The sequence below is a fragment of the Procambarus clarkii genome, chromosome 14, assembly GCF_040958095.1.
Source record: "Procambarus clarkii isolate CNS0578487 chromosome 14, FALCON_Pclarkii_2.0, whole genome shotgun sequence".
NCBI classification, from domain to species: Eukaryota; Metazoa; Arthropoda; class Malacostraca; order Decapoda; family Cambaridae; genus Procambarus; species Procambarus clarkii.
Genome location: NC_091163.1, coordinates 47204728 through 47229579, shown reverse-complemented (window position 1 = coordinate 47229579; position 24852 = coordinate 47204728). Strand labels below are relative to the sequence as shown.

At 43.2% G+C, this 24852-nt stretch overlaps 2 protein-coding genes across 3 annotated transcripts in view; one reads left to right on the top strand and one right to left on the bottom strand.

Moving 5' to 3' along the window:
* LOC138364632 (tripartite motif-containing protein 59-like) overlaps positions 1–24852 on the top strand; it is a 99074-nt gene that overhangs the window by 5279 nt on the left and 68943 nt on the right. For both annotated transcript variants that reach the window (XM_069324589.1, XM_069324590.1), the window contains exon 2: positions 14717–14787. In XM_069324589.1, the coding sequence (XP_069180690.1) occupies positions 14782–14787 (6 nt within the window). In that variant the 5' untranslated portion in view covers positions 14717–14781. The remainder of the gene's footprint in view (positions 1–14716; positions 14788–24852) is intronic.
* Positions 11477–12915, bottom strand: LOC138364820 (tigger transposable element-derived protein 1-like). The gene is made up of 2 exons (XM_069324804.1): positions 11647–12915; positions 11477–11554 (listed from the first exon to the last, which is right to left on the bottom strand). Exons 1-2 carry the CDS (start codon positions 12913–12915, stop codon positions 11477–11479), a joined length of 1347 nt encoding a protein of 448 aa, XP_069180905.1.

Below are 24852 nucleotides of genomic sequence, written 5' to 3'. Positions count from 1 at the left end.
GGATGAAAAATTTTCTGACTGATAGAAAAATGAGGGCAGTAATCAGAGGCAATGTATCGGAATGGAGAAATGTCACAAGTGGAGTACCACAGGGTTCAGTTCTTGCACCAGTGATGTTTATTGTGTACATAAATGATCTACCAGTTGGTATACAGAATTATATGAACATGTTTGCTGATGATGCTAAGATAATAGGAAGGATAAGAAATTTAGATGATTGTCATGCCCTTCAAGAAGACCTGGACAAAATAAGTATATGGAGCACCACTTGGCAAATGGAATTTAATGTTAATAAATGTCATGTTATGGAATGTGGAATAGGAGAACATAGACCCCACACAACCTATATATTATGTGAGAAATCTTTAAAGAATTCTGATAAAGAAAGAGATCTAGGAGTGGTTCTAGATAGAAAACTATCACCTGAGGACCACATTAAGAATATTGTGCAAGGAGCCTATGCAATGCTTTCTAACTTCAGAATTGCATTTAAATACATGGATGGCGATATACTAAAGAAGTTGTTCATGACTTTTGTTAGGCCAAAGCTAGAATATGCAGCTGTTGTGTGGTGCCCATATCTTAAGAAGCACATCAACAAACTGGAAAAGGTGCAAAGACATGCTACTAAGTGGCTCCCAGAACTGAAGGGCAAGAGCTACGAGGAGAGGTTAGAAGCATTAAATATGCCAAAACTAGAAGACAGACGAAAAAGAGGTGATATGATCACTACGTACAAAATAGTAACAGGAATTGATAAAATCGACAGGAAAGACTTCCTGAGACCTGGAACTTCAAGAACAAGAGGCCATAGATTTAAACTAGCTAAACACAGATGCCGAAGAAATATAAGAAAATTCACCTTCGCAAATAGAGTGGTAGACGGTTGGAATAAGTTAAGTGAGAAGGTGGTGGAGGCCAAGACCGTCAGTAGTTTCAAAGCGTTATATGACAAAGAGTGCTGGGAAGACGGGACACCACGAGCGTAGCTCTCATCCTGTAACTACACTTAGGTAATTACTCTGTTGTGCTCACATATTTTAATAGAGTATCCTTCTGTTTCTTGATGTCACTTACTGTACTTTTCCCGATGGTAAACTCTGCTGCTGCTCGTGCATGAGAATATCCTTTATCAAGTTTCTTAATTAACTCCAGCTTCTGTGCAACCGTCAGGCGCTTCCTTTGGGTAACTTTTGGCATTTTGTAAATTAAAAAGATCACAATTACAGTACAGTAATATCCTTCACAATTGAAGCTAGCCGCGCGAGTTCACAGTAAACAATGGGAACACATGGCCCGGCGGAGTACATACTAGGTCCGTGGGAAAAAAAATACCTAGTGCCTATACATACTATAAAAGGTATTTAATAAGAAAACAAAGACTTTTGCTTAATAAAAAACTGTTTCAAAATATTTTATTAATAATAATTTACAATTTTCTTCATTAAAGTGAATCATTTTAAAAGAAAATTAAGATGTAATATATGACTCTGGACGATCCAGGTCGGTGGCGGCCTGGTCGCCATGTGAGGGGACGCTGATGCCACAACAAACCCAATACCGACTGTCGGTAATATCGACCGCAGACCGGTATAGCAGGCTCTAGATACTGGGCTCCCAAACCGGTCGTTAATACCGGCAGATCGGTATAAAAGAGGCCGTTAAATTGAGTGGATACTGTACTGTCGCCTCTTTTCGTGCGGCGCAGGCGGAGCCGCTTCAGCTTGCTTTCGGTCTTGGTGTTGCTTCTGCACCGTTAGTCAGCTGTCTTGTGCGTCGTTTCACCTCCGGCCTGTTCGTGCGCCGCTTGCACCATCCTGGTCTCTGGTCAGCGTGCTCTGTCTTCTCCTCAATTGGTAGTGCCCCTTCGGTTCCGGTGTGTTTTTTCGTCGGCTCTTTCCTTTGGGCCTTTGCCTCTGGGGGTTGGTTCGCTGAGCTTTCTTGCTCCTTCGGTTTTAGCGTTTTGGTTGTTTGATTGCAGCAGTCTCCATCTTTTCTGGCGCGGGGTGGGGCTGCTGCATTCTGGAGGGGTCCAGGGTTTGTTGGTGCTTCGTTGGTCGGGCTGGGGGTGTGTCGTTTTTGTGTTCAGTGGCGGCCCTCCGCTGTTGTTTGCGTGCCACGGCGTTTGGGTCCGGAGCGCGTTTTGCGTTGATCCGGTTCTGTTCTTCCCGGTTCGCGGCTGATGGTGTCCCGGGTGGTCAGCCGTGTTCTTGCGGCTAAGCTGTCTGTGTTCTTCCCTCATGCCTGTGGCGTTCGTGGCTTCGCTGCTCTCGCTGCCGTCTGCGCGACGTGGCCTTGCAGTCTTTCGGGCTTGGATTTTTGGTGTTCGTGCAGGGGCCTTGCTGCTCGTGGTTCTTGTGTTGTTCCCGGGATTTTCGGGGCTGTGGCGCCTTGGGTTGGCGTTTGCTGCCGGTTGTCTCGCCTCCTTGGGGGGTGCGTGGTGTCCGCCTCCCGGTTTTGTCCCTTTGACCTTCCTCTGTGGGTAGTTAGCTCCGGGGAGCCGACGGGGCTCCCCCCCAGAAAACCAGCGTTGAATGTAATGAAACGCCATTTTCTGGGTGAGACCCGGAGGCTCCCCGGCAACCCTCCCTCCCTCCAGTCGGCGTTTTTCGCGTGTTTTGACATCCAGCCTCAGAACTGATGGGTGGATAGCCGGCGTGGGAGGTCTGGGGCTCCCCCTTCCCCCTCCCGGGGAGGGGGGAGCTGCGCAGACAGCGGCGCGGTGACGTATGACGTCATACTAGTTTCCTTGTTTTCTGTTGAAGAGTTCTATCCACTAGTTCGGCTTAGGTAGCAATTTTCACCAGAATAGGGGTTTGTTTTGGAATGCTTACCTTTCTGGATGCTTGACCCGGTCGATGGCAGACATAGAATGCTTCCAACCACACGGGGGTTTCTATAGGCCATTGCTCCCCTTGCCTCTCTGAGAGGGCCAGGTTCTGGCTCGTGGTCCCCGGTAGGCCCTAGAACTCCATACACATGACTGATGCCAAAGTCTGACATTAGCATATCAGCCGGTAAAGCTCCGGGGAGCCTCCGGGTCTCACCCAGAAAATGGCGTTTCATTACATTCAACGCTGGTTTTTTGTGTGTGTTTTTGTTATAGTTATTTGATATTTACAGCAGATATAGTATTTTACTGTTGTGTAATTGCTTGCCTTATTGTATCTTGACTCCATTGCATCTACATGCAAGCTGATATTGATCCTCAACTAAATCTGCTCTCACACATCTACAATAACCACCATATTGATCATCACTACTGCAGGTATTACACACCAAACTTTGCACAAAAAAAAAAAAAACTCCAAAATAACACTTGCCTATCAGTTTTCAACCAAAATGTCAGATCACTTGGTAAAAAATTTGATGATATAAATGCACTACTCACAGCATTAGATACTAAACTATCATTTATTATTTTAACAGAGACCTGGCTAAGTAAAGACTATACTCAACTCTACTTTTTCACTTATTGTGTTGCATATAATATTACTTGATGTTGAATTATAATACAACTTGCATACATTAAGTATACACCTGATTAATAGTGTCACAATAATGCACACACAAATGTTTTCAATTACGCCATGTATGTATTCACATTTTTCATTATTATATTTACACACATCCACTCACTATTTACAGGTTTTTGCAACATCATTGTACATTTAGAAGTCTTGGAGATAGTGGTAGTCGTTGAAGCAGTTGACAGTGCACAACGGGACTGCACACACTTCACACCATATTTGCACTAGTTTACGTTTCTGTGGTCTCTCTTTTTTTTTTTTTTTTTGTTCCACAAACTATGCAATCACGTTGGCCTATATGCACGCTTTCCAGCTGGTGGCAAATGTTTTAGTCTGTGTGGTTAAAAGGCCTCCGTGTAAGTGAGCCTGGGTGTAGCAGCATGTTGCAACACTGGGTTCATGATGGGGTCTTTGTATGCCAGGAATTTCTTTGCCAAACTTTGTTAGTAACTTTGTCACAAGTGTAAAACCAAACGAACGGAAACTTGGTTTACGTCCAGTTTTCACCAGATACATATTGTAGCTGTTCAGCATGCTTACGTCAACCAGATGGAAAAACACTTTTCTCATCCACTTCAATGTTTTCCTAACACACTCGACAGCACCCACCATCATGTCACGTTTATCAACCAAACGCATGTTGATATTATAGTCAAGAAGACAATCTGGCTTATATACTGGTTGTTTTGTTACTCGGTTCACCTTGCCACTGTTCACCATTGTACCATCATGAACGGTTGTCAGCAAGTTCACTTCTCTCGTCTTTCCACCTAACTGAGAGTATTTGATCACTTTTTCTTAGCTGGCAGTCACCAACTTCAAGATTATTGTCAAACACTGGCATTTCTCGTTTTCTTGGCTTTACTGTGCCACACACTCCAGTTCTATTTTCAATCAAGAACTTAGCTAGCAAGGGACTTGTATAGTAGTTATCTGTGTATAAAATGTGGCCCTTGTTCATCCATGGTGCCATCAGTGACTTTACCACACTACCTGAGAAACCATGTTGGTCGTTACCGGGAATGTCTACATTGCTAATAGAATACAGAATCATGTGTAACACGTATCCTGTTTCACAGTCACAAAGAACAACGAATTTGAATCCAAATCTGTTGCGTTTGGAGGGAATATACTGCTTGAACCCAACATGTTCTTTGAAAAGCACAAGGGATTCGTCAATCACCAGCTTCTGTGCTGGTACGTTGAAATATCTGTGCTTTCCAATCACTTCATTCATAATATGCCTGACTCTCCAAAGTCTATCAACGTCTGTCTGGTTTTCATTACTTGCAAAATGAAGACACCTGAGGAGTATCTGAAACCTGTCTTGGGACATATATTTCCCGAACAAAGGTGTTGGAACAGTCTGGTCTTTGCTCCAATAATCTAAGATAATATGTTTTACACAATGTTTCATCAACATACATAGTGCCAAAAATACATATATTTCACCTACAGTAGTGTTTTTCCAATGCTGTAATCGTGAAAATTGTTATATTTTTTCCGATGAGATGGCCTGCATGAAGGTTCGTTTCGTGTACAATATATTTCATGAGCGTCTCATCATTAAATGCTGTAAAATAGTCTATTTCACATATGTCCTCACCAGTATCAGGGAAAAGGTTTGTAATACCATCACTCCACACAAGTACACCTGGTGTCCGGGCGAGACAAAACACCGGCACTACGGCGAGGAATCGTTGCACACCATGTACCAGGAGCTGAAGCCCGTCTACACAAAGTACGGGTGCTATGTGAACATGAGGTAATATCACGTGAACATGAGGGTCTTGGTTCCTCATGTGGTGCCATGCGGCGGCGCTTGGCTGGGTGAGATGCTGCTGACACGACAAAATCTCGCTTGGTAACACCACTGGCACTAGCGACAGGCATGGTAATACTATGCTCTGAATCCACCTCATTAAAACCAGAAAAAGAGTCACCTTCCTCTGACTCTAAATAAGTACAAGAACTGTGTGGTTGTGCACGAATTACAGTAGACACTGGGTGAGGAGGCACTGGTGAGCGTGTAGGCCCTGCAATGGGAGGAGGCTCTCTGTGCTACTCTCTGTGGTACTATCATCGGTCAATTGTGTGTAGTGCTTATCAATGTCAGAGTCATCAATACCACATTCCTCACCATCAGAAAATAATTCACTAGTTATTTTACTTGAGTAAGTGATTGAGTGATGCGTGCTCGAGAGGCGTTTGGCTGTGCACTCACCATGGTGACTGCTGGGTAGCTGAGGCTTCCTACGCGTTGGTGGTGGAGCTGGATTCTTTTCAAAATGGCGGCTGTTTACTATAGCCTCTGGGCAGTGTATGGGGAGCCCCTCCCCCTACCCCGCTGGCTATTCAAATTTTACTTGGTACTCCATCACGTCATATGATGTGATGCGCACTTTTGCGTAAGTTACTCAAAACATCATATGACGTGTTGTGCAGCTTAATGGTTAAGTGAAGGAGTATTACCTGATGCTTGGACAAAGAGTGTTATTGTTCATATCCCCAAACCACACTCAGATAATTATAGGCCCATATCTCTAACATCGTGTGTTTGTAAAGTGCTTGAACACATTGTCCTTAACAGACTCACGTATCGTATACAGGGGCACCTGTCTCCCCAACTGCTTGGATTTATGCCTGGGCTCAGTACACAGCACTTTTCCTGACTACTTCGCTCATATTGAAGCTTCCCCTCAAGCCGTCTTCATCGAGCTAGCAGCAGCTATTGATACAGCAAACAGGGAAATCATGCTAGAACAGCTTGCTGAGCTGGGAATACAAGGAAAATTACTGAAATGGATAAAGGGCTATTTGTCTAATCGAACAGCATATATTTTGTTTAACATTAATGTACTGTTCTGCATTAAAATATGACAACCCCTTGGTGCACAGAAAATAAATGCTTTACAAAAAATTATTTTCGCTTCTTATATTGTTAAAATACAGTCTCTGATCACGGGAAGCTAAAAAAAAAAAATATTGTATGTGACATACTTTAGCTGCGATGGCCCCTGGGGCCATCGCAGCTAAAGGGGCCCAGGGGCCCCTGGGCCCTGGAAAGTTGAGCAAATTATGGGCGCTGAGCGATGGAGCGCTCAAGGTCACTAGGCCCCACCACCCTGTTAGAGGTAGTTGCTGCAAATATAATGTTTCACAAATATTTTGATGTTTCTCATTCATTTTTTCTCTATTTTTGCTGTAATAATAATCTTGAAGTTGGTGACTGCCAGCTAAGAAAAAGTGATCAAATACTCTCAGTTAGGTGGAAAGACGAGAGAAGTGAACTTGCTGACAACCGTTCATGATGGTACAATGGTGAACAGTGGCAAGGTGAATCGAGTAACAAAACAACCAGTATATAAGCCAGATTGTCTTCTTGACTATAATATCAACATGCGTTTGGTTGATAAACGTGACATGATGGTGGGCGCTGTCGAGTGTGTTAGGAAAACGTTGAAGTGGATGAGAAAAGTGTTTTTCCATCTGGTTGACGTAAGCATGCTGAACAGCTACAATATGTATCTGGTGAAAACTGGACGTAAACCAAGTTTCCGTTCGTTTGGTTTTACACTTCTGACAAAGTTACTAACAAAGTTTGGCAAAGAAATTCCTGGCATACAAAGACCCCATCATGAACCCAGTGTTGCAGCATGCTGCTACACCCAGGCTCACTTACATGGAGGCCTTTCAAGCACACAGGCAGGCAGGCTGGCAGGCAGGCAGGCAGGCAGGCAGGCAGGCAGGCAGGCAGGCAGGCAGGCAGGCAGGCAGGCAGGCAGGCAGGATAGCAGGCAGGCAGGCAGGCAGGCAGGCAGGCAGGCTGGCTGGCTGTCTGACTGCCTTTCCCTCCCTCCCTAATTCTCCCATTCTCCCTCCTAGCATCTCTCCCTACCTTCCCCTCGCTCCCTCTCTCACTAATTCTCCCCCTCTCCCACTATTTCTCCTCTCTCACTAATTCTCCCCCCCCCCTCTGTTGGTGGAGTGGTGAGGGAGGCAGTAAGGAAGGATTTGCTGACCAGGCAATGGTTGCCAAACTTATCGCCCATAGTGTATTACAAATTTTAATGTTAGTTATTAAATATTTATGCCAAAATGTTAATTTTCATATATTAATATACATTATTAATCCTTAACATGTTATATGATTTCCTATTTATTAATTAAACAAATATAGTTTTATTTATAAATTATGCACAGTTGGCATCTGTGAGCAGGCGCTGACAAACATGTCCGCCTCTACACAGCCTCCACCCCGTTAGTAGTTCCCGACCCCGTTAGTAGCTCCCCCTCCTCCATAGCCTGCTGTTCTCATGTTATGAGGAAGGCAGTGAGGGAGGGATGGCAGGCATTGAGAGGGAGAGGCATTGAGGGGGAGAGGCAGTGAGGGGGGGAGGCAGTGAGGGGGGAGAGGCAGTTAGGCATTTAGGGGGAGAAGCAGTGAGGGGTGGGGGGGCATTGAGGGGGAGAGGCAGTGAGGCATTGAGGAGGGGGAAAGGCAATGAGGGGGAGAGGCAGTGAGGGGGAGATGCAGTGAGGGAGGAGATGCAGTGAGAGATAGAAGCAGTGAGGGAGGGAAGGGTGGGGGTGAGTGAATGCAATTACACAATGAACTTTATTTCATTTGTTGCATTTATGCTATGAATATGTCGATTTTTTCCCTTATAATTTGTTGTTAAATTTAGAAAAAATTCTTTGTCCATTTTCCTCCATTTCTCGTTTATGAACTTACACGATAACCGACGGGTCTCGTCCCCAAGGGGCTCGGAAACCAAGTGGTGCTCTGTACTAGGTATGACATATAAATATAAATAAATATATATATATATATATATATATATATATATATATATATATATATATATATATATATATATATATATATATATATATATATATATATGTCGTACCTAGTAGCCAGAATGCACTTCTAGGCCTACTATGCAAGGCCCAATTTGCCTAATAAGCCAAGTTTTCATGAATTAATTGTTTTTCGACTACCTAACCTAACTTTTTCGGCTACCTAACCTAACCTATAGAGATAGGTTAGGTTAGGTTAGGTAGGGTTGGTTAGGTTCGGTCATATACCTACGTTAATTTTAACTCCAATAACAAAAAATTGACCTTATACATAATGAAATGGGTAGCTTTATTATTTCATAAGAAAAAAATTAGAGAAAATATATTAATTCATGAAAACTTGGCTTATTAGGCAAATTGGGCCTTGCATAGTAGGCTGAGAAGTGCGTTCTGGCTACTAGGTACGACATATATATATATATATACAGTGGTACCTCGCATAACGATCGCCCCAAAAGACGAACATTTTGGGTAACGAACGGCCCGATCGGCGTCAAATCGTCCCGTATGACGAACGCTGGTTTGAGTAACGTCAACACCACATGGTGGGCCAGGTGGGGTCGCGCTGCTTCTTGCACATTCTTAGACGCCTCCGACGATGCACATAAATTATGTTGTTCTTGTTTAAAGATGCTAATGATGCTGGGATATAAAAGGGTGACTGCTGAGATGTTGCAAAGCATTGACGTTTTTGTAGGAAAAAAGAAATGAAATGTCTGATATACAACAAATGTCAAAAAGGTTCATTCGGTGTTCGGCAGGTAGGCTGCTCCATTATAACAATCTTTCTTTGTTTCAAATGTGTTCCATTTGTTTTGTATTTGTCATTTACGTCTCAATAATGGAGAAGCCTACCTTACATACACTGAATAAACCATTATGACATTTTCCTTTCTTCAAATGTGTTCAATATTTATTTTTCATTTGTCTTATAGCAAAATGTTCGTTCGGTGGTCGGCAGGTAGGCTGCTCCATGTTTCTTACATACAAAAAACGTAAATAATAAAAAAAATGAAGATTTTTGAAAACCAGTACAAATGTCAAAAAGGTTCGTTCGGTCGTCTACAGGTCGGCTGCTCCATGTTTCTTAAATAAAAAAAAAAAACGAAAAATAAAAGAACTGTTGAAACAATTTGAAAAATGGACAAATGCCATAAAGGTTCGTTCAGTGTTTGTCGGGTAGGCTGCTCCATTATTGAGACATAAGTGACAAATACAAAACAAATGGAACACATTTGAAACAAAAAAAGATTGTCATAATGGAGCAGCCTACCCAACAAACACTGAACGAACCTTTTGCTATAACGAATATGAAAGACAAGGGCTGCTGGCTGGGTTAGTACTGCGTGAGCAACCATTTGTGGCACACGTGCCTCTGGCTCTCAAACACCTGTCCCACACGGTGTTGAAAGACTGCGCTCAGTCGGTGCAATTCAGACCCTATTGTTTGAAGAACATAAGGGTCATAACATTGGTGAAGCTAGGCACAATAAGGGCTTAACACAATGGTCGGATGCCAGTGATACAGCACCTATGAGGATGATACAGCGAGCGTATCCAGGTGTAGCTCTGAGCCCCACCCTGGCCATCTCGAATTTATATAGATGATACATAGATGAATCGTTTTCTGCGTTCAGTGATGATGCATCTGATACAAGTAGCATAGATGAACAGTGTTAGCAGCTTCCATGGTGGTGTTGTTCATTGATATTTTCAAGAATACCTGAATCTCTTCCTGACTGATGGACACTCTTTGAGGCTAGCTGAATCTCTTCCTGACTGATGGACACTCTTTGAGGCTAGCTGAATCTCTTCCTGTGTGGGACCTTACAAAGCGATCTTTTCAAGACTACCTTACAAATTGAGCTTTTCCTATAATCGTTTCAATACTACTTTATGCTTTACAAGCTTGGCTACATACCACCTACAAGTACTAAAGCCAAGGGTGCACGCGAGTGCGTTATTTGCAAGCACACAGAACGATGAAACAGGAAACGAAAATCTATCTGTAGCTGGTGCAAGGAGAGCAAAGTCGCGCTGTGTACCATGGACTACTTCGTTGACTATTATGCACCTCCAAAGTACTGAGTGTGTAATACAGTGTGTTACTGTGTAAATAGTATGTGAAACTGTACATATTGTAATTTTAGTGAATTTTTACCACGTAATATTGTGACAATAAACATTTATTGTGGACACATTACTGACACATGTATCACAGTTTCATGGAAAATTATGAACATTCTACTGTATACATATTGTAAAGGTCACAAATATGCATCATATACGATAAAAGAAACAAATAAAACCGCATTGGAAATGCATAGAAAAAATACTTGAAAATATATTTGTGGCAACACGCGGTGCTTGAATGGCCTGCGCGACCGTGTCTGGGAGCTTCACACACGGGCGACCAGGCCCTGATGACGTCACAGCGCACCTTGTCGACTCCCTCACAGCCAAAGTAAGTGGAATTTGGTAATTATTTTTACATAGACATGTTCAGGGACGGTAATTTATCATTTTGCAAAGAAAAATGATATTTTGGGGAACATTTGATGTCATGCACACTGGGGGAATTTCACAATAAACACAGTGCATCACACTGGTTATATGGGGGACACTCGTTTTGTATGACGTCCGTTTCACATGACGAACATGGAACGGAGTAAATTCGTTATGCGAGGTACCACTGTATATATATATATACAGTAGAACCTCTATTAAAGAGTTTAATCCGTTCTGGCACCGAGCTCGTTACCTGGAAAACTCGTCTTGAGAAACAAATTTCCCCATTTAAAATAAAGGAAATAAATTTAATCCGTTCCACTCCCAAAAACATCCATACTTGCATGACATTTTTTTATGTAAATATAATTCTGCACCTGTAATTATAAATGTTTTGTTGTACTGTTTTAATGTTTACTTTACCTTATGAAGAGTCGTTGCTGGCTTGAGGGAGACGATGGGGAGGTGGGAAGGAGGAGAGGGGTTATGGTGTGGAAGGAGAATCCACCTCTGAGTCAGGGGGGCTCTCTCTTCTTGGGAATTTCACCCCACTGGGACCGGGTTGTGGTTCATTATCACTGGCTCTTCTTTTCTCTACTTTTGGAAGGAACGTTTCTATTGACAATTGCTTTTGTCTTTGTTTTAGGATGTCCCTAAAACAAGACAGCAAATTGTCATTAAACATGTTCACACACCGGGTTGTCACTGCTTGATCAGGGTGATGTTTTTCTATGAATGCGGTCACCTTTTCAAACATTCCCAACACTTCCCTGATCTCACTTGAAGAGGCAGCAGCATCCTCCCCTACCTCCTCCTCCCCTGATGAGAACTCTTGTGCCTCCTCTTGATTAATGTCCTTCTGAAGTTCCAGGAGTTCCTCAGTGGTCAGTTCCTCACTGTGCTCCTCCACTAACTCCTGCACATCAGCAGCATCCAACTCCAGACCCAAAGTTTGCCCCAGAGCAACAATATCATCCACTAGATGCACTTCCGGGTCTTCCACAGGTGCAGATGCAGATGCAAGTGCAGGACCGAAACCTTCGAAGTCTCGCTCAGGGACACCCTCAGGCCACAGGTTACGCCATGCAGAGTTTAGAGTCCTCCGTGTCACTCCTTCCCAGGCCTTATCGATCAAACGTAAGGCACCCAGGACATTGAAGTGGTTCTTCCAGAATTCTTTGAGGGTCAGCCCTGTATTGTCGGTCACATCAACACACCTCTCCAACAAGGCCTTCATGTAGAGTTTCTTAAAGTTTGCAATGACTTTCTGGTCCATAGGTTGGAGGAGTGGAGTGGTATTGGGAGGAAGGAACTTGATGGTGATGAACTGATTTTCGGGATACAATTCATCTCGCATCTGTGGAGGATGTGCAGGAGCATTATCAAGCACAAGCAAGGCCTTGAGTGGCAACTGTTTTTCTTCAAGATATTTCCTCACTGAGGGGCCAAAAACATCATTGATCCATTCAGTGAAGAATATCCGCGTAACCCAGGATTTCTTATTGGACCTCCACATCACATTCAGTCGCGCCTTGTACACTTTACATGCCTTGAACACGCGTGGATTTTCTGAGTGGTAGACTAGCAACGGCTTGACCTTGCAATCGCCACTTGCATTGGCACAGAGGACGAGAGTAAGCCGATCCTTCATCGGTTTGTGGCCAGGCAAAGATTGTTCCTCCTGTGTGATGTAGGTCCTCTTCGTCATTTTCTTCCAAAACAGGCCAGTCTTGTCACAATTAAAAACTTGTTGGGGCAAGAACTCCTTTCCAGCAACAAATTCCTGGATCTCTGGTACAAATTTCTCAGCAGCAGCTTTATCAGAGCTGGCAGCCTCCCCATGTCGCACAACACTGTGGATACCACTTCTCTTCCTAAATTTCTCAAACCATCTACGGCTTGCCTTAAATATCTCCTCCTCTTCAAACGACGCACCTGGTGTCTTCCTGACAAGGTCCACATACAAATTCTTGGCCTTTGCACAGACAAAGAGCTTCAGAGACACTATCGCCATGCATTTACCTTTCATTCATCCAGACTAGCAGTAACTTTTCAACCTCTTCTAGGATTTGTGGACGTTTCTTGTTAACCTTGGTAACTCCATTAGCCTCCTCAAGCGTCTTAAATTGTTCCTTCCTCTTCAGAATGGTACAAATCGTTGATGAGGACCTGCCATACTCCCTGACGAGATCAACCATACGCACACCACGCTCGTGCTTTGCTATTATTTCCTTTTTCACTTCCATGGTAATTGTCGCTTTCTTCCCCTTGCCAACACTGTCTTTAGCAAGCAGCTTCTTTGGCGACATCGTGCATTACAAATTGTAGTCACAAAACCACAAAAAAAACAGAGAAAAGCGCAAATCCAGAGGGATGCTTGTCGTGTGAGATACAACAACAACACTGGCGTCAGAGGCGTCCAAGAATTTGCGAGAACCCGCGAGATGCTAGGAAGCAGCACCATGTGGTTTTGCTCATTAATAGAGGCGAGCTCGTCAATAGAGACAAATTTGCTGCGAGTGGCTCTCTCGTTACTGGAAAAACTCGTTAATAGAGCCGCTCGTTAATTGAGGTTCCACTGTATATATATACACATATACAATGGGGCCTCGATTTACGATGCTAATCCGTTCCCAGAGACGGATCGTAAGTCGAAATATCGTAGGTCGAAGCGATTTTTCCCATAGGAAATAAAGGGAATTGAATTAATCCATTCCCCACCCTCCAAAATATTAACATACAAATATATTTTATACTGAATACAAAGTTTTTTCTAACTACAATACAGTACCAAAGTTTCTCGAACCTTTATGGAGGGCTCTTGATGGTGTATGGAAGATGGTGATGAAGGGGGAGGAGGAGAGTTGTTACTGTTTGGAAGGGGAGTCCCCTTCCATTATCACATCAGGCAGTGATGTTTTCTCTGGGGTACTCTCTCTCTTATGTTTTGCCTGAATACCACTAGGACCTGGTTGTGGTTCAGTGCTTGTTTGTCTCACTACAAATTTGTCAAGAGACATTTGTTTTTCCCTTTGTTTTAACATTTGTCTGTAATGATGCATCACAGTGTCATTGAATAGGTTAAGGCAACGACCTACTGCAGCTTGATTTGGGTGAGTCGTTTCAGCAAAGGTTTGCAATTCTTCCCATGTTGCACACATTTTCTTAATTGTTGAGGAAGAGACATTCTGTACTCTGGTTTCTGCTCTATGGTCATCCTTACATGGGTTTTCATATGTTGAGCCTTACCACTGACTTTCCTGGGACTCATGGCATGATATATAATAATTACTTTAATGTTCAAAATGCAAAAAAATCACCACAAAAGCGGAATTTCTTATAGGCACGATCGTCACTAAGCAGGCAGCTGTAGTAAACTGAGGCAGGTCGGCCGCGTGACTGGGAACCACGCGCTCGGTCGACCCGAACGTGTACCAACAAATATTGGAAGTCGACGACACCATCGGATGTCGAGTCGCATTTTTCGATGAAATTTACATTGTAACTCGAAATTATTGTAAGTAGGGGCAATCGTATGTCGAGGTGCCACTGTATACAGGTATAATAAATAAATAAAAGTTTTGATGTATTTTATCAGTTCCTTCTTTCGTGCCCACTCTCCATATTCATGCCCACACTCCCTACTCTTGTCCACCCTCCTTAGTCCTACCTGGTCTCCTTAAACTTGCTTATCCTCCTTCTGCTCTTAGTACAATACCTAAAAGAAGGTTATTAAATTTTTCTTAACATTTATTATGTTTTGGTGGGAAAATTTAGTTATAGAAACCTTAAATTTGTTTTATTTCACCTATTAGGTAATACGGGTTCCAGTCTCTGCTCGGCTACCAAGGACAACAGCAAACACTACTTCTGCCTATTAATGATGGTAAGGACAATTTGATTCTTACTGTACAACTAGTGAGTGTGTGTATCATGTTGATGTCATTAACCCTCAAACCGCTAGGGGCCCAAATGGAATTCACACCCACAGGTGCAACAAAAAAAAATCCAAAAAATTCTTTCATCTTATAGAAGTGTTCATTTTTGTTCCCTGATCACGGAAAAAATAACAAAAAAATCGTAGGTGGCATATTTTAGCCGCAATAGGGTAGGGAAGTCTGGCAAAAAAGGGGCGTTGGCGGAGCCTTCGCCAGACGAGGTCTACTCCACCCGAGCTGTAAGACGGCAGTTGCCACAAATATATTATTACCTAATTATTTCAATGTCTCTGATTGATTTTTTCTTAGTTTTTTTTTTGCAGTAATATTATTCCATACAGTGAATTGTGGTATATTTATATAATAAAATGTGTGAACCATCGCTGCACTCAAAATTATGGTGTGCATATTAGTTTTGCTGTTGTTACACTATATACACAGGTTATATATAAGTATCTGCATGTTTTGTTCACCATAACGAACTACTATGTTGGTCTTGAGTCAAAAAGCAACGAGGAGTGATCGCCAAACACCAGTGAGCCACTCACTGCCACTCCCTCCCTCAACACCACCTCACTCGCCCTCATTCTCCTCCCACAATACTGTTTTTGCATTTATTCACTGTACAAATAAGCTGGTATGGTGCCCAAAGACCATAGTGGCCATCAGTAAACAACATGCCAAGTCGTGCAGATGACGCTCCTCCCTCACCAAAATGAAGGCTCCCAACCTACTCCTCTCGCTCTTATCTCACACTATACACATGTTATATATAAGTATCTGCATTTGTGTTCACCATAGCGAACCACTAACCTGGTATGGTGAGTGCAGTCAATAAATGGTGGTCACACACAGTCAGAAGACGACGCCACCACCCTCCCTCCACAGCCTTACTCCTCCCTCCATGGAGCACAGCGCTAAATATCACCACAATCCTGCTATTATCAGAATCCTGGTCAGTTTTATCACAGTCAGGGGGCTTCAGTAATACTATCACTGCTAAATAATAGCAGTATCATATATATTATTATGGCATTTGTAGGCGATGCTGTGGTCACAAGGTGAACAGCGGTGCTGTGAGCTCGTGCTGCGTGCGCCAGCCTTGGTGGCTTGCTCAATACTGACGCTCTAACACCCAAGAATGTTGGCCTGGATTTTTTTCTAGATGGTGTCTGGCAACTATTGGTCGTAGCTGTACTATAGCTGCCCCTATCCCAGGCGAGGCGTTTAAATTATAGTGCTAGACATGAAATCATATATATATATGATGTGCGAGGCTTCGGTTTTGTCACTGATATCATATACAGTATATATGATTTGCGCGATTTAAGGGTTAACCAGTTATGATGAGTGTTTTAATCATGATGTTTACAGTAACTAGTGATAGTGAGTGTATTTATTATGTTTTCAATAACTAGTGATGGTTATCTTGAGATGATTTCGGGGCTTTAGTGTCCCGGCGGCCCGGTCCTCGACCAGGCCTCCACCCCCAGGAAGCAGCCCGTGACAGCTGACTAACACCCAGGTACCTATTTTACTGCTAGGTAACAGGGGCATAGGGTGAAAGAAACTCTGCCCATTGTTTCTCGCCGGCGCCTGGGATCGAACCCAGGACCACAGGATCACAAGTCCCGCGTGCTGTCCGCTCGGCCGACCGGCTCCAATGGTGAATGTATTTATTATAGTGTTATTAACTAATGATGGTGAGTGTATTAATCTCGATGTCATTAACCAGTAATGGTGAATGTATTAATCATGGTGTTGTCATTAACCAGTAATTTAATCATATTGTCATCACCCAGTGATGGTGAGTGTATTAATCATATTGTCATTAACCAGTGATGGTGAGTGTATTAATCATATTGTCATCACCCAGTGATGGTGAGTGTATTAATCATATTGTCATCACCCAGTGATGGTGAGTGTATTAATCATATTGTCATCACCCAGTGATGGTGAGTGTATTAATCATATTGTCATCACCCAGTGATGGTGAGTGTATTAATCATATTGTCATCACCCAGTGATGGTGAGTGTATTAATCATATTGTCATCACCCAGTGATGGTGAGTGTATTAATCATATTGTCATTACCCAGTGATGGTGACTATTTAATTGTGTTGTCAATACCCAGTGATTGGAGTGTATTAATCATATTGTATTAATCACCAATTGAGAGTATTGGTGATAGCAAGTGTATTAATCATGGTGTCATTACCCAGTGATGGTGAGTGTATTAATCATATTGTCATCACCCAGTGATGGTGAGTGTATTAATCATATTGTCATCACCCAGTGATGGTGAGTGTATTAATCATGATGTTATTAACCAGTTATGTTGAGAGTATTAACCCTCTGAATTGCACATAGCGTCTTAATGTGCTCGATTGGGGGTGCGCATAACCCCTTAATGCACTCATTGGTATATTGTAGGATTCAAAACTTGGGTACAAGATGGAGGCCTGAGACTTCCAGTGAGCATCCACCAGTTTGAAAAAAATTCTAGCATGCCCCACAGCCGTGGGCAGACTCATTTTCACGGTAGCAACCATGTCGGACGCATCCACATTGAGCTCCCAGTCCCCATTCGGCCATGTTGAGAAAACACTCTGATGTTGAAATACAGAGCATATTGCTTGGAGATGACCATGCCAGTGATATTGATAACTCAAATCAGGAAAAAGATCTAATACAGTATCCACTCAATTTAACAAAGTTTTTTATACCGATCTGCTGGCAATAACGACCGGTTTGGGAGACCGGTATCTGGAGCCTCATATACCGGTCTGGCGGTCGTTTTGATATCGGCGGACCCTCACATGGCAACAGGCCACTGACCTCGAAGGCATTGAGGAAGGGATGGGAGGAAGTAATTGATGGAGAGAGGCATTGAGGGGGAAGAGGCAGGGAGAGTGTTGGTGGTGGTGGAGTGGGAGGGAGAGTGTTGGTGGTGAGGGAGGGAGCGTTGGGGGTGGTGGTGAGGGAGGGAGGGAGAGTTGGTGGTGGTGGTGTGGGAGGGAGAGTGTTGGTGGTGGTGGAGTGGGAGGGAGAGTGTTGGTGGTGAGGGAGGGAGTGTTGGGGGTGGTGGTGAGGGAGGGAGGGAGAGTTGGTGGTGGTGGTGTGGGAGGGAGAGTGTTGGTGGTGAGGGAGGGAGCATTGTGGGTGGTGGTGAGGGAGGGAGGGAGAGTTGGTGGTGGTGGTGGTGAGGGATGAAAGACATTGTGGGAGGGATGGAAGACATTGTGGGAGGGATGGAAGACATTGAGGGTGGGATGGAAGACATTGTGGGAGGGATGGAAGACATTGTGGGAGGGATGGAAGACATTGAGGGAGGGATGGAAGACATTGTGGGAGGGATGGAAGACATTGTGGGAGGGATGGAAGACATTGTGGGAGGGATGGAAGACATTGAGGGAGGGATGGAAGACATTGAGGGAGGGATGGAAGACATTGTGGGAGGGATGGAAGACATTGAGGGAGGGATGGAAGACATTGAGGGAGGGATGGAAGACATTGAGGGAGGGATGGAAGACATTGAGGGAGGGATGGGAGGCAGTGATGGAGGGAGGTATCGATGGGGAGAGGCAGGGAGGGGTAGAAGCAGTGAGGGAGGGAGGGTGATGGTGGGGGTGTGGGAAGAGTGGGAGTGAGGGAAGAGTGGAGGTGAGGGAAGAGTAGCAGTGAGGGAGGGAGGTGTTTGGTTAATATGGTTCACTTGTTGTGTGGTTCACTTGTCCACTAGTGTGATCCAACTTGTCATATGAAGGAATTACTAATTGTAACCTGTGATAGAATGAGCACTAACACAGGAACTAACTTGGAACGCAATTACACAATGAACTTTTTTCATTTTAGATATATAAAATATATCTTACCTGAATGTTACTTGAAATATTACTGACACTTCAGCAACTTTGGAAATACTGGAGCCCCGGAAGTAACGACCTGGGTACAGCTCTATATAGGCCGTTAAATCAAGTGGATACTGTACAGATGTTTGATACTAGTGATACAAATATTGAAGTGGTCGATGTGAAGAGTGTGTACAGTACACAATTCTCTCGCCAGCCCTGCCATGCCAGTCTAGGTCAACACCATCAGTAGAACAACACAGAGAAACATTTGTATATTCCACTGAACATTTAGTACCGAATGCATTTTGTTCAAACTAGCTGGGAATTCATTAGAGTGAGGTTCGTTAAGAGTGTGGATGCATTGTACAGTACAATGGAACCTTGGTTGACGAATGCCCCTCATTACTAATTTTTTGGCTTACGAGCTCAATTTCTTCATAAAATTTGACTCGGTATATGAGCTCTGCCTCGCTTGGCAAGTTTGTTGATACACATATAGGTCGACCAAGCGCGTGGTTCCTAGTTTACTAGTGTCTCCCGCTTAGGGGCTTAGTGACGATCGCGTTTGAATTCTTTATGAAGAATTTAATTGTTTTTTTTGCTTTTCTTGAGGGAGCCCTTGTCGGCTTCCTGGAGCTAGCTATCTTGGCTGATATAGATATACAATGACAACTTGGCTTACAAATGCCCCAATTTACAAACATTTCGAGTTACAAGCCCAATTTCTTTGGAAAATTCAAATCGGGTTACGAACTGTGCCTCAGAAAACAAGTTTGTTGATATGCGTATGGCAAACCTAGTGTGTGGTGGCACGGTGATAGTGCCCCAGTTTATCAGTGCCTCCCAACTAGTGACAATCGTGCCTGAATTCTTTGTAGAGAATTACAGTTGTTTTTGGATTTTTGGCCCTTTGAATATAAATTTTTTTATTGTATAGCCAGTCGGCCTAGTGAGGGAGCCGGTCGGCCGAGCGGACAGCACGCTGGACTTGCTGGACTTGTGATCCTGTGGTCCCGGGTTCAATCCCAGGCGCCGGTGAGAAACAATGGACAGAGTTTCTTTCAACCTATGCCCCTGTTACCTAGCAATAAAATAGGTACCTGGGTGTTAGTCAGCTGTCACAGGCTGCTTCCTGGGGGTGGAGTATTGGTCGAGGTCCGGGCCGCGGGGACACTAAAGCCCCGAAATCATCTCAAGATAACCTCAAGATATATCTCGCCATGGGTCCCAAGAAAGCCAGTGATAAGAATCAAGCCAAGAAAACACATGTGAGAATGACCACAAGGAGCATCAACAAGAGGAATCTGAGGAAATGTCTTCAAGGGAGGAGGAGGAGGCAGTAGAGAATGTCCCTTCCTCAACAGTTAGGAAGTGGTGTAGGCTGTGAGAAGAAATGCAAATTTTGTTGAAACGACTTACCCAGAGCAAGCTGTAGTATGTCGTTGCATTAACCTTTTTAATGACAATGTGATGCCTCACTACAGACAAGTGTTACAACGAAGGGAAAAAAAATGGTGGGAATAATCACTGTTCTCAAAATTATGGTGTGCATTTTTTTTTTTTTTTTATTTTATTTATTTTATTTATATATATACAAGAAGGTACATTGGGTTTGTGAGAATACATTGGATAGTACAGTAATTACATTCTTGTAAAGCCACTAGTATGCGCAGCATTTCGGGCAGGTCCTTAATCTAGCAGATAATTTTAAGTAGGTAATTTCAATCAGAATTGATAAATGAAAGATACATTACAAGAGAAAAATGAGACGAGAGAGATAAGTAAGTATATTAAAGCACATTGTTATATTAAAGCTCTGATTGATTACATTGACAGCTTGATTAGTAATTTAAACAAGATTAATAGACACCATACAGCAGATTGACAGCACATATAAGACAGCAATGATCACAATGGTAAAGATGTTCAGATTGGGTACATAAAGATTGGGAGACTGGGTAGCAAAAGATACAGATAAACAAGATTTATAAACACCATACAACAGATTAGCAGCACATATAAGAAAACAGCAATGATCACAATGGTAAAGATACTCAAATTGGGAACATAAAGGTTGGGAGATTGGGTAGCAATTGATACAGTGCAATTTTAAGGCAAAAAGTGAAAAACTATGAAGATGAAATTAGGTACTTTTTAGTATTGATTTTGAATGATGTAAAAGTTGGACAGCTTTTCAATTCAGTAGGGAGTGAGTTCCATAAACTGGGTCCCTTTATTTGCATAGTGTGTTTACACAAATTAAGTTTAACTCTGGGGATATCGAAGAGATATTTGTTTCTGGTGTGGTGATAATGGGTCCTATTACATCTGTCCAGGAAGAGTTTCAGACAAGGATTTGCATTTAAGAACAGGGTTTTGTAAATGTAGTTGACACAAGAGAATTTGTGGAGTGAGATTATGTTTAGCATGTTTAGGGAGTTAAACAAGGGGGCTGTGTGTTGTCTGAAAGCAGAATTTGATATTATTCTGATAGCAGATTTTTGCTGGGTGATGATGGACTTGAGGTGGTTTGCAGTGGTTGAACCCCATGTACAGATACCGTAGTTGAGATAGGGATAGATTAGTGCATAATATAGAGAGATGAGAGCAGAGTTAGGAACATATTATCTGATTTTGGAGAGTATACCAACTGTTTTAGAGACTTTCTTAGTTATGTGTTGTATGTGGGTACTGAAGTTGAGTCTCTTGTCTAGGAATATGCCAAGAAACTTTCCATCATTTTTATTGCTAATGTTTACATTGTCAATCTGAAGCTGAATTGCATTTGTAGATTTGCTTCCAAATAGGATGTATTAGGTCTTTTCTATGTTAAGTGTTAGTTTGTTGGTTGACATCCATAAGTGGACTTTTTTTAGTTCATTATTAACAACATCATTTAGTGTATGTGGGTTGGGGTTGGAGTAGATGAGGGTAGTATCATCAGCAAACAAAATAGGTTTCAGAATGTTAGAGACATTAGGCAGATCATTAATGTATATAAGAAATAGTAGGGGTCCCAAGATGCTGCCCTGAGGCACTCCAACGGTTATTGGTAGAATGGGAGAGATTATATTATTGATGGCTACACATTGGTGTCTATCACTAAGATAGGATTGGATATAGTCCAGTGCATGGCCTCGGATTCCATAATGATGGAGTTTACATAAGAGGTAATCATGATTAACAGTATTAAAGGCCTTTCTCAGGTCAATGAAGAGCCCAATTGGAAACTCATTTTTGTCAAGGGCAGAGTAAATTATATCAAGGAGACTAATAATTGCATCGTTGGTACTCTTTTGAGAGCGGAAGCCAAACTGACAGGGGCTAAGAATGTCGAATTTTACGAGATAGGAGTAGAGCTGTTTGTAGATAAATTTTTCAAATATTTTTGATAGTATGGGTAGGTTCGATATTGGTCTGTAATTATTTATGTCTGAAGGATTACCTCCTTTATGAACTGGCGTTACTTTTGCGTTTTTAAGGATATCAGGAAAGGTATGACACTCAAGGGATTTGTTGAACAGCAAAGCTATAGGTGGTGCAAGGGCATGGGAGGCGCTCTTGTATACAATGGATGGGATTTCACTGCTGTTCCCAGCTTTGGTTTTTAGTGAGTGTATGATGGACACAACATCTGACGATATTATTGATTCAATTATGTCAATTATAACATCCTCCTCCCACCATACTTTTTTTGCTTTTATTCACTATATACAAACATTATATATAAGTATCTATATGCTTTATTCACCATAACTGTTCATCTAAACTGGTATAGTGCACAAAGAGCATAGTGGCCACCCTTGCACAGCATGACAAGTCAGGAATGTGATGCCACCACCCTCACCAAAATGGCTTCTCCCAACACTCCTTTTGCTGTTATATATAACGTGTATATATAGTGTAATAAGTATCTACATTTGTGTTCACCATAACGAAGCACTAAGTTGGTATGATGAGTCTAAAAGCAGCAAGGAGTGGCCGGTACACCAGCTAGCCAGCCAGTCATTGGCCACCACTCCCTCCCTCACCTCACCTGACTTGCCAACATTCTCCTCCCACCATACTGTTTTTGCTTTTTTCACTATATACAGACATTATATGTAAGTATCTGCATGTTTTGTTCACTATAGCAAACCACTAAGCTGGTATAGTAAGTGCAGACAGCAACAGGTGACCACACAGATTCGGCAGACGACGCTACAGCCCTCCCTCCCTCAACATTACTCCTCCCACAGTACAGTGCAAATTATCACAACAATCCTGCTATTATCAGAATCCTGGTCATTATTATCACAGTCAGGGGTCTTCTGTAATACTATCATCACTAAATAATACTAGTTACATATATTTTTGACATTTTTAGGCGATGCTGTGGTCACAAGCTGAACAGCAGTGCTGTGAGCTCATGGTGCATGCGCCAGCCTTGATGGCTTACTCAGTACTGAGGCCCCTCACTCCCGGGAATATTGCCCATGATATTTTTTTTTTTAAATGTCTGTTTACAAAAGCCCAGAGGAAGGTGATGTGAACCCTGTGTATCTGCGAGTCGTTTAAATTTTGTGTAGTACTGTACTCCAAAATGTCACACAACGTGATATGCACTTTTGCGTAAGTTACTCAACACGTCATATGACGTGTTGAACAGTTTAATGGTTAAGGGTTAAGGCTCCCTTTCCTATTTGCCCTGTAAATACTACCCATGAGTTCTAGGGGTTATCTTCCATAGAGCTTTCAGGATTCCACTTCCGTAGGAGTTCTTGCTGCTCAGTTTTTGCCCCGCCCTTGGGGCCAGCTGTGGTTTTTGTGGCCTTTGTTTGGCCTTGGGTAGGAAGTAGTGTTGTCTTGCTGGTTGGGGCGCAAGATACTGCCCAGCTTGCCTACCTACGTAGGGGCTGTGTTCTGTTCCTTTGGTGATGCTGTACTCTTGCGTTTTTTTTTTTCCTTCCTTGGAGAGGCGGTCTGCCTTGTTTGGCAATTCGTCTACATTAAGGTATTTGGGTGGCCCTTCACTACGCCCCCGTAATTGTACACATCACAGGGGTTCAGCTTTTTAGCAGTTTTCCCCGTGGTAGTTTTGGGTTTAACTGGTTTTGGCAGTCCCTTGCCTGGGTTTCCCGTAGCAGTCAGCCTGGGGGCCCTGGAAATCCCCGTTGGGGCTCAGCTGACCAGTGGATGCGTCTTCTGAGTTCCACCTCGCCTTGTGCGAGTTTGAGGGTTGTTCTGTGCCCTTGTCTCAGGGTGACAGTCACCTTTTATGCCTTTATCATGCTGCTTGTTGGGTCAACGACACCTTTGACCCAGAATCTTGCGAGACATGTTCTCTGCTTCTGCTCTAATTTCTCACACTCTTGACACTGACGTTCGGCTACAGGCAGCTTCAGCGTTGCAAGGGATCCAGACTTGGGGGTGTTTGTTGCTTCGACTCTGGTTCCATCTGCACTTCTCAGTCCTTTCCATGTTCGCTCTGCCCTTTTCCCCTCTTCCTGCTCCCGACTCTGGCGGCTTCGGGGGTTGCCCCATTCGGGTCGGTGTCGGAGGCATTTGAGTCTGTTCCTCCTGCCGAGGCATCTGGGTCCTACCAGCAGACCCCTTTTTTTTCTGCCTTTTCCTTGGACTTTACCTTTTCTGCAGGGGTAGTGGGCATTGAGGATGGCTCTGCCCTAGGAGCCCCTGTTGTGGGTTCTCGGGTCTTTGTGGGGAACCCGATTGCAGCACTTGGGCTTTTTGCCTCTTCTTGAGCCTTTTGTGCCTTCTATGCAGGGCTTTTCATCCCTTTCTTGGGGGGGGAAAGCTCCCCGGAGCTATCCAGGCTGATAGCCGTCCCCCCAGCACTCTTTGTCATATAACGCTTTGAAATTACTGACGGTTTTGGCGTCCACCACCTTCTCACCTAACTTGTTCCAACTGTCTACCACTCTGTTTACAAAAGGGAATTTTCTTATATTTCTCCGGCAGCTTTGTTTCGTTAGTTTAAATCTATGACCTCTTGTTCTTGAAGTTCCGGGTGTCAGGAATTCTTCCCTATCAATTTTATGGATTCCTGTTACTATTTTGTACGAAGTGATCATATCACCTCTTTTTCTTCTATCTTCTAGTTTTTGCATATTTAATGCCTCTAACCTCTCCTCGTAGCTCTTGTCCTTCAGTTCTGGGATC

Excerpts from the sequence above, each read along its gene's own strand:
- LOC138364820 (XM_069324804.1), bottom strand. The coding sequence starts at position 12,915 with ATGGCGATAGTGTCTCTGAAGCTCTTTGTCTGTGCAAAGGCCAAGAAT. Across the intron at positions 11,555-11,646 it reads TGTTGGGAATGTTTGAAAAG|GGACATCCTAAAACAAAGAC; the intron begins GTGACCGCATTC and ends GTCTTGTTTTAG.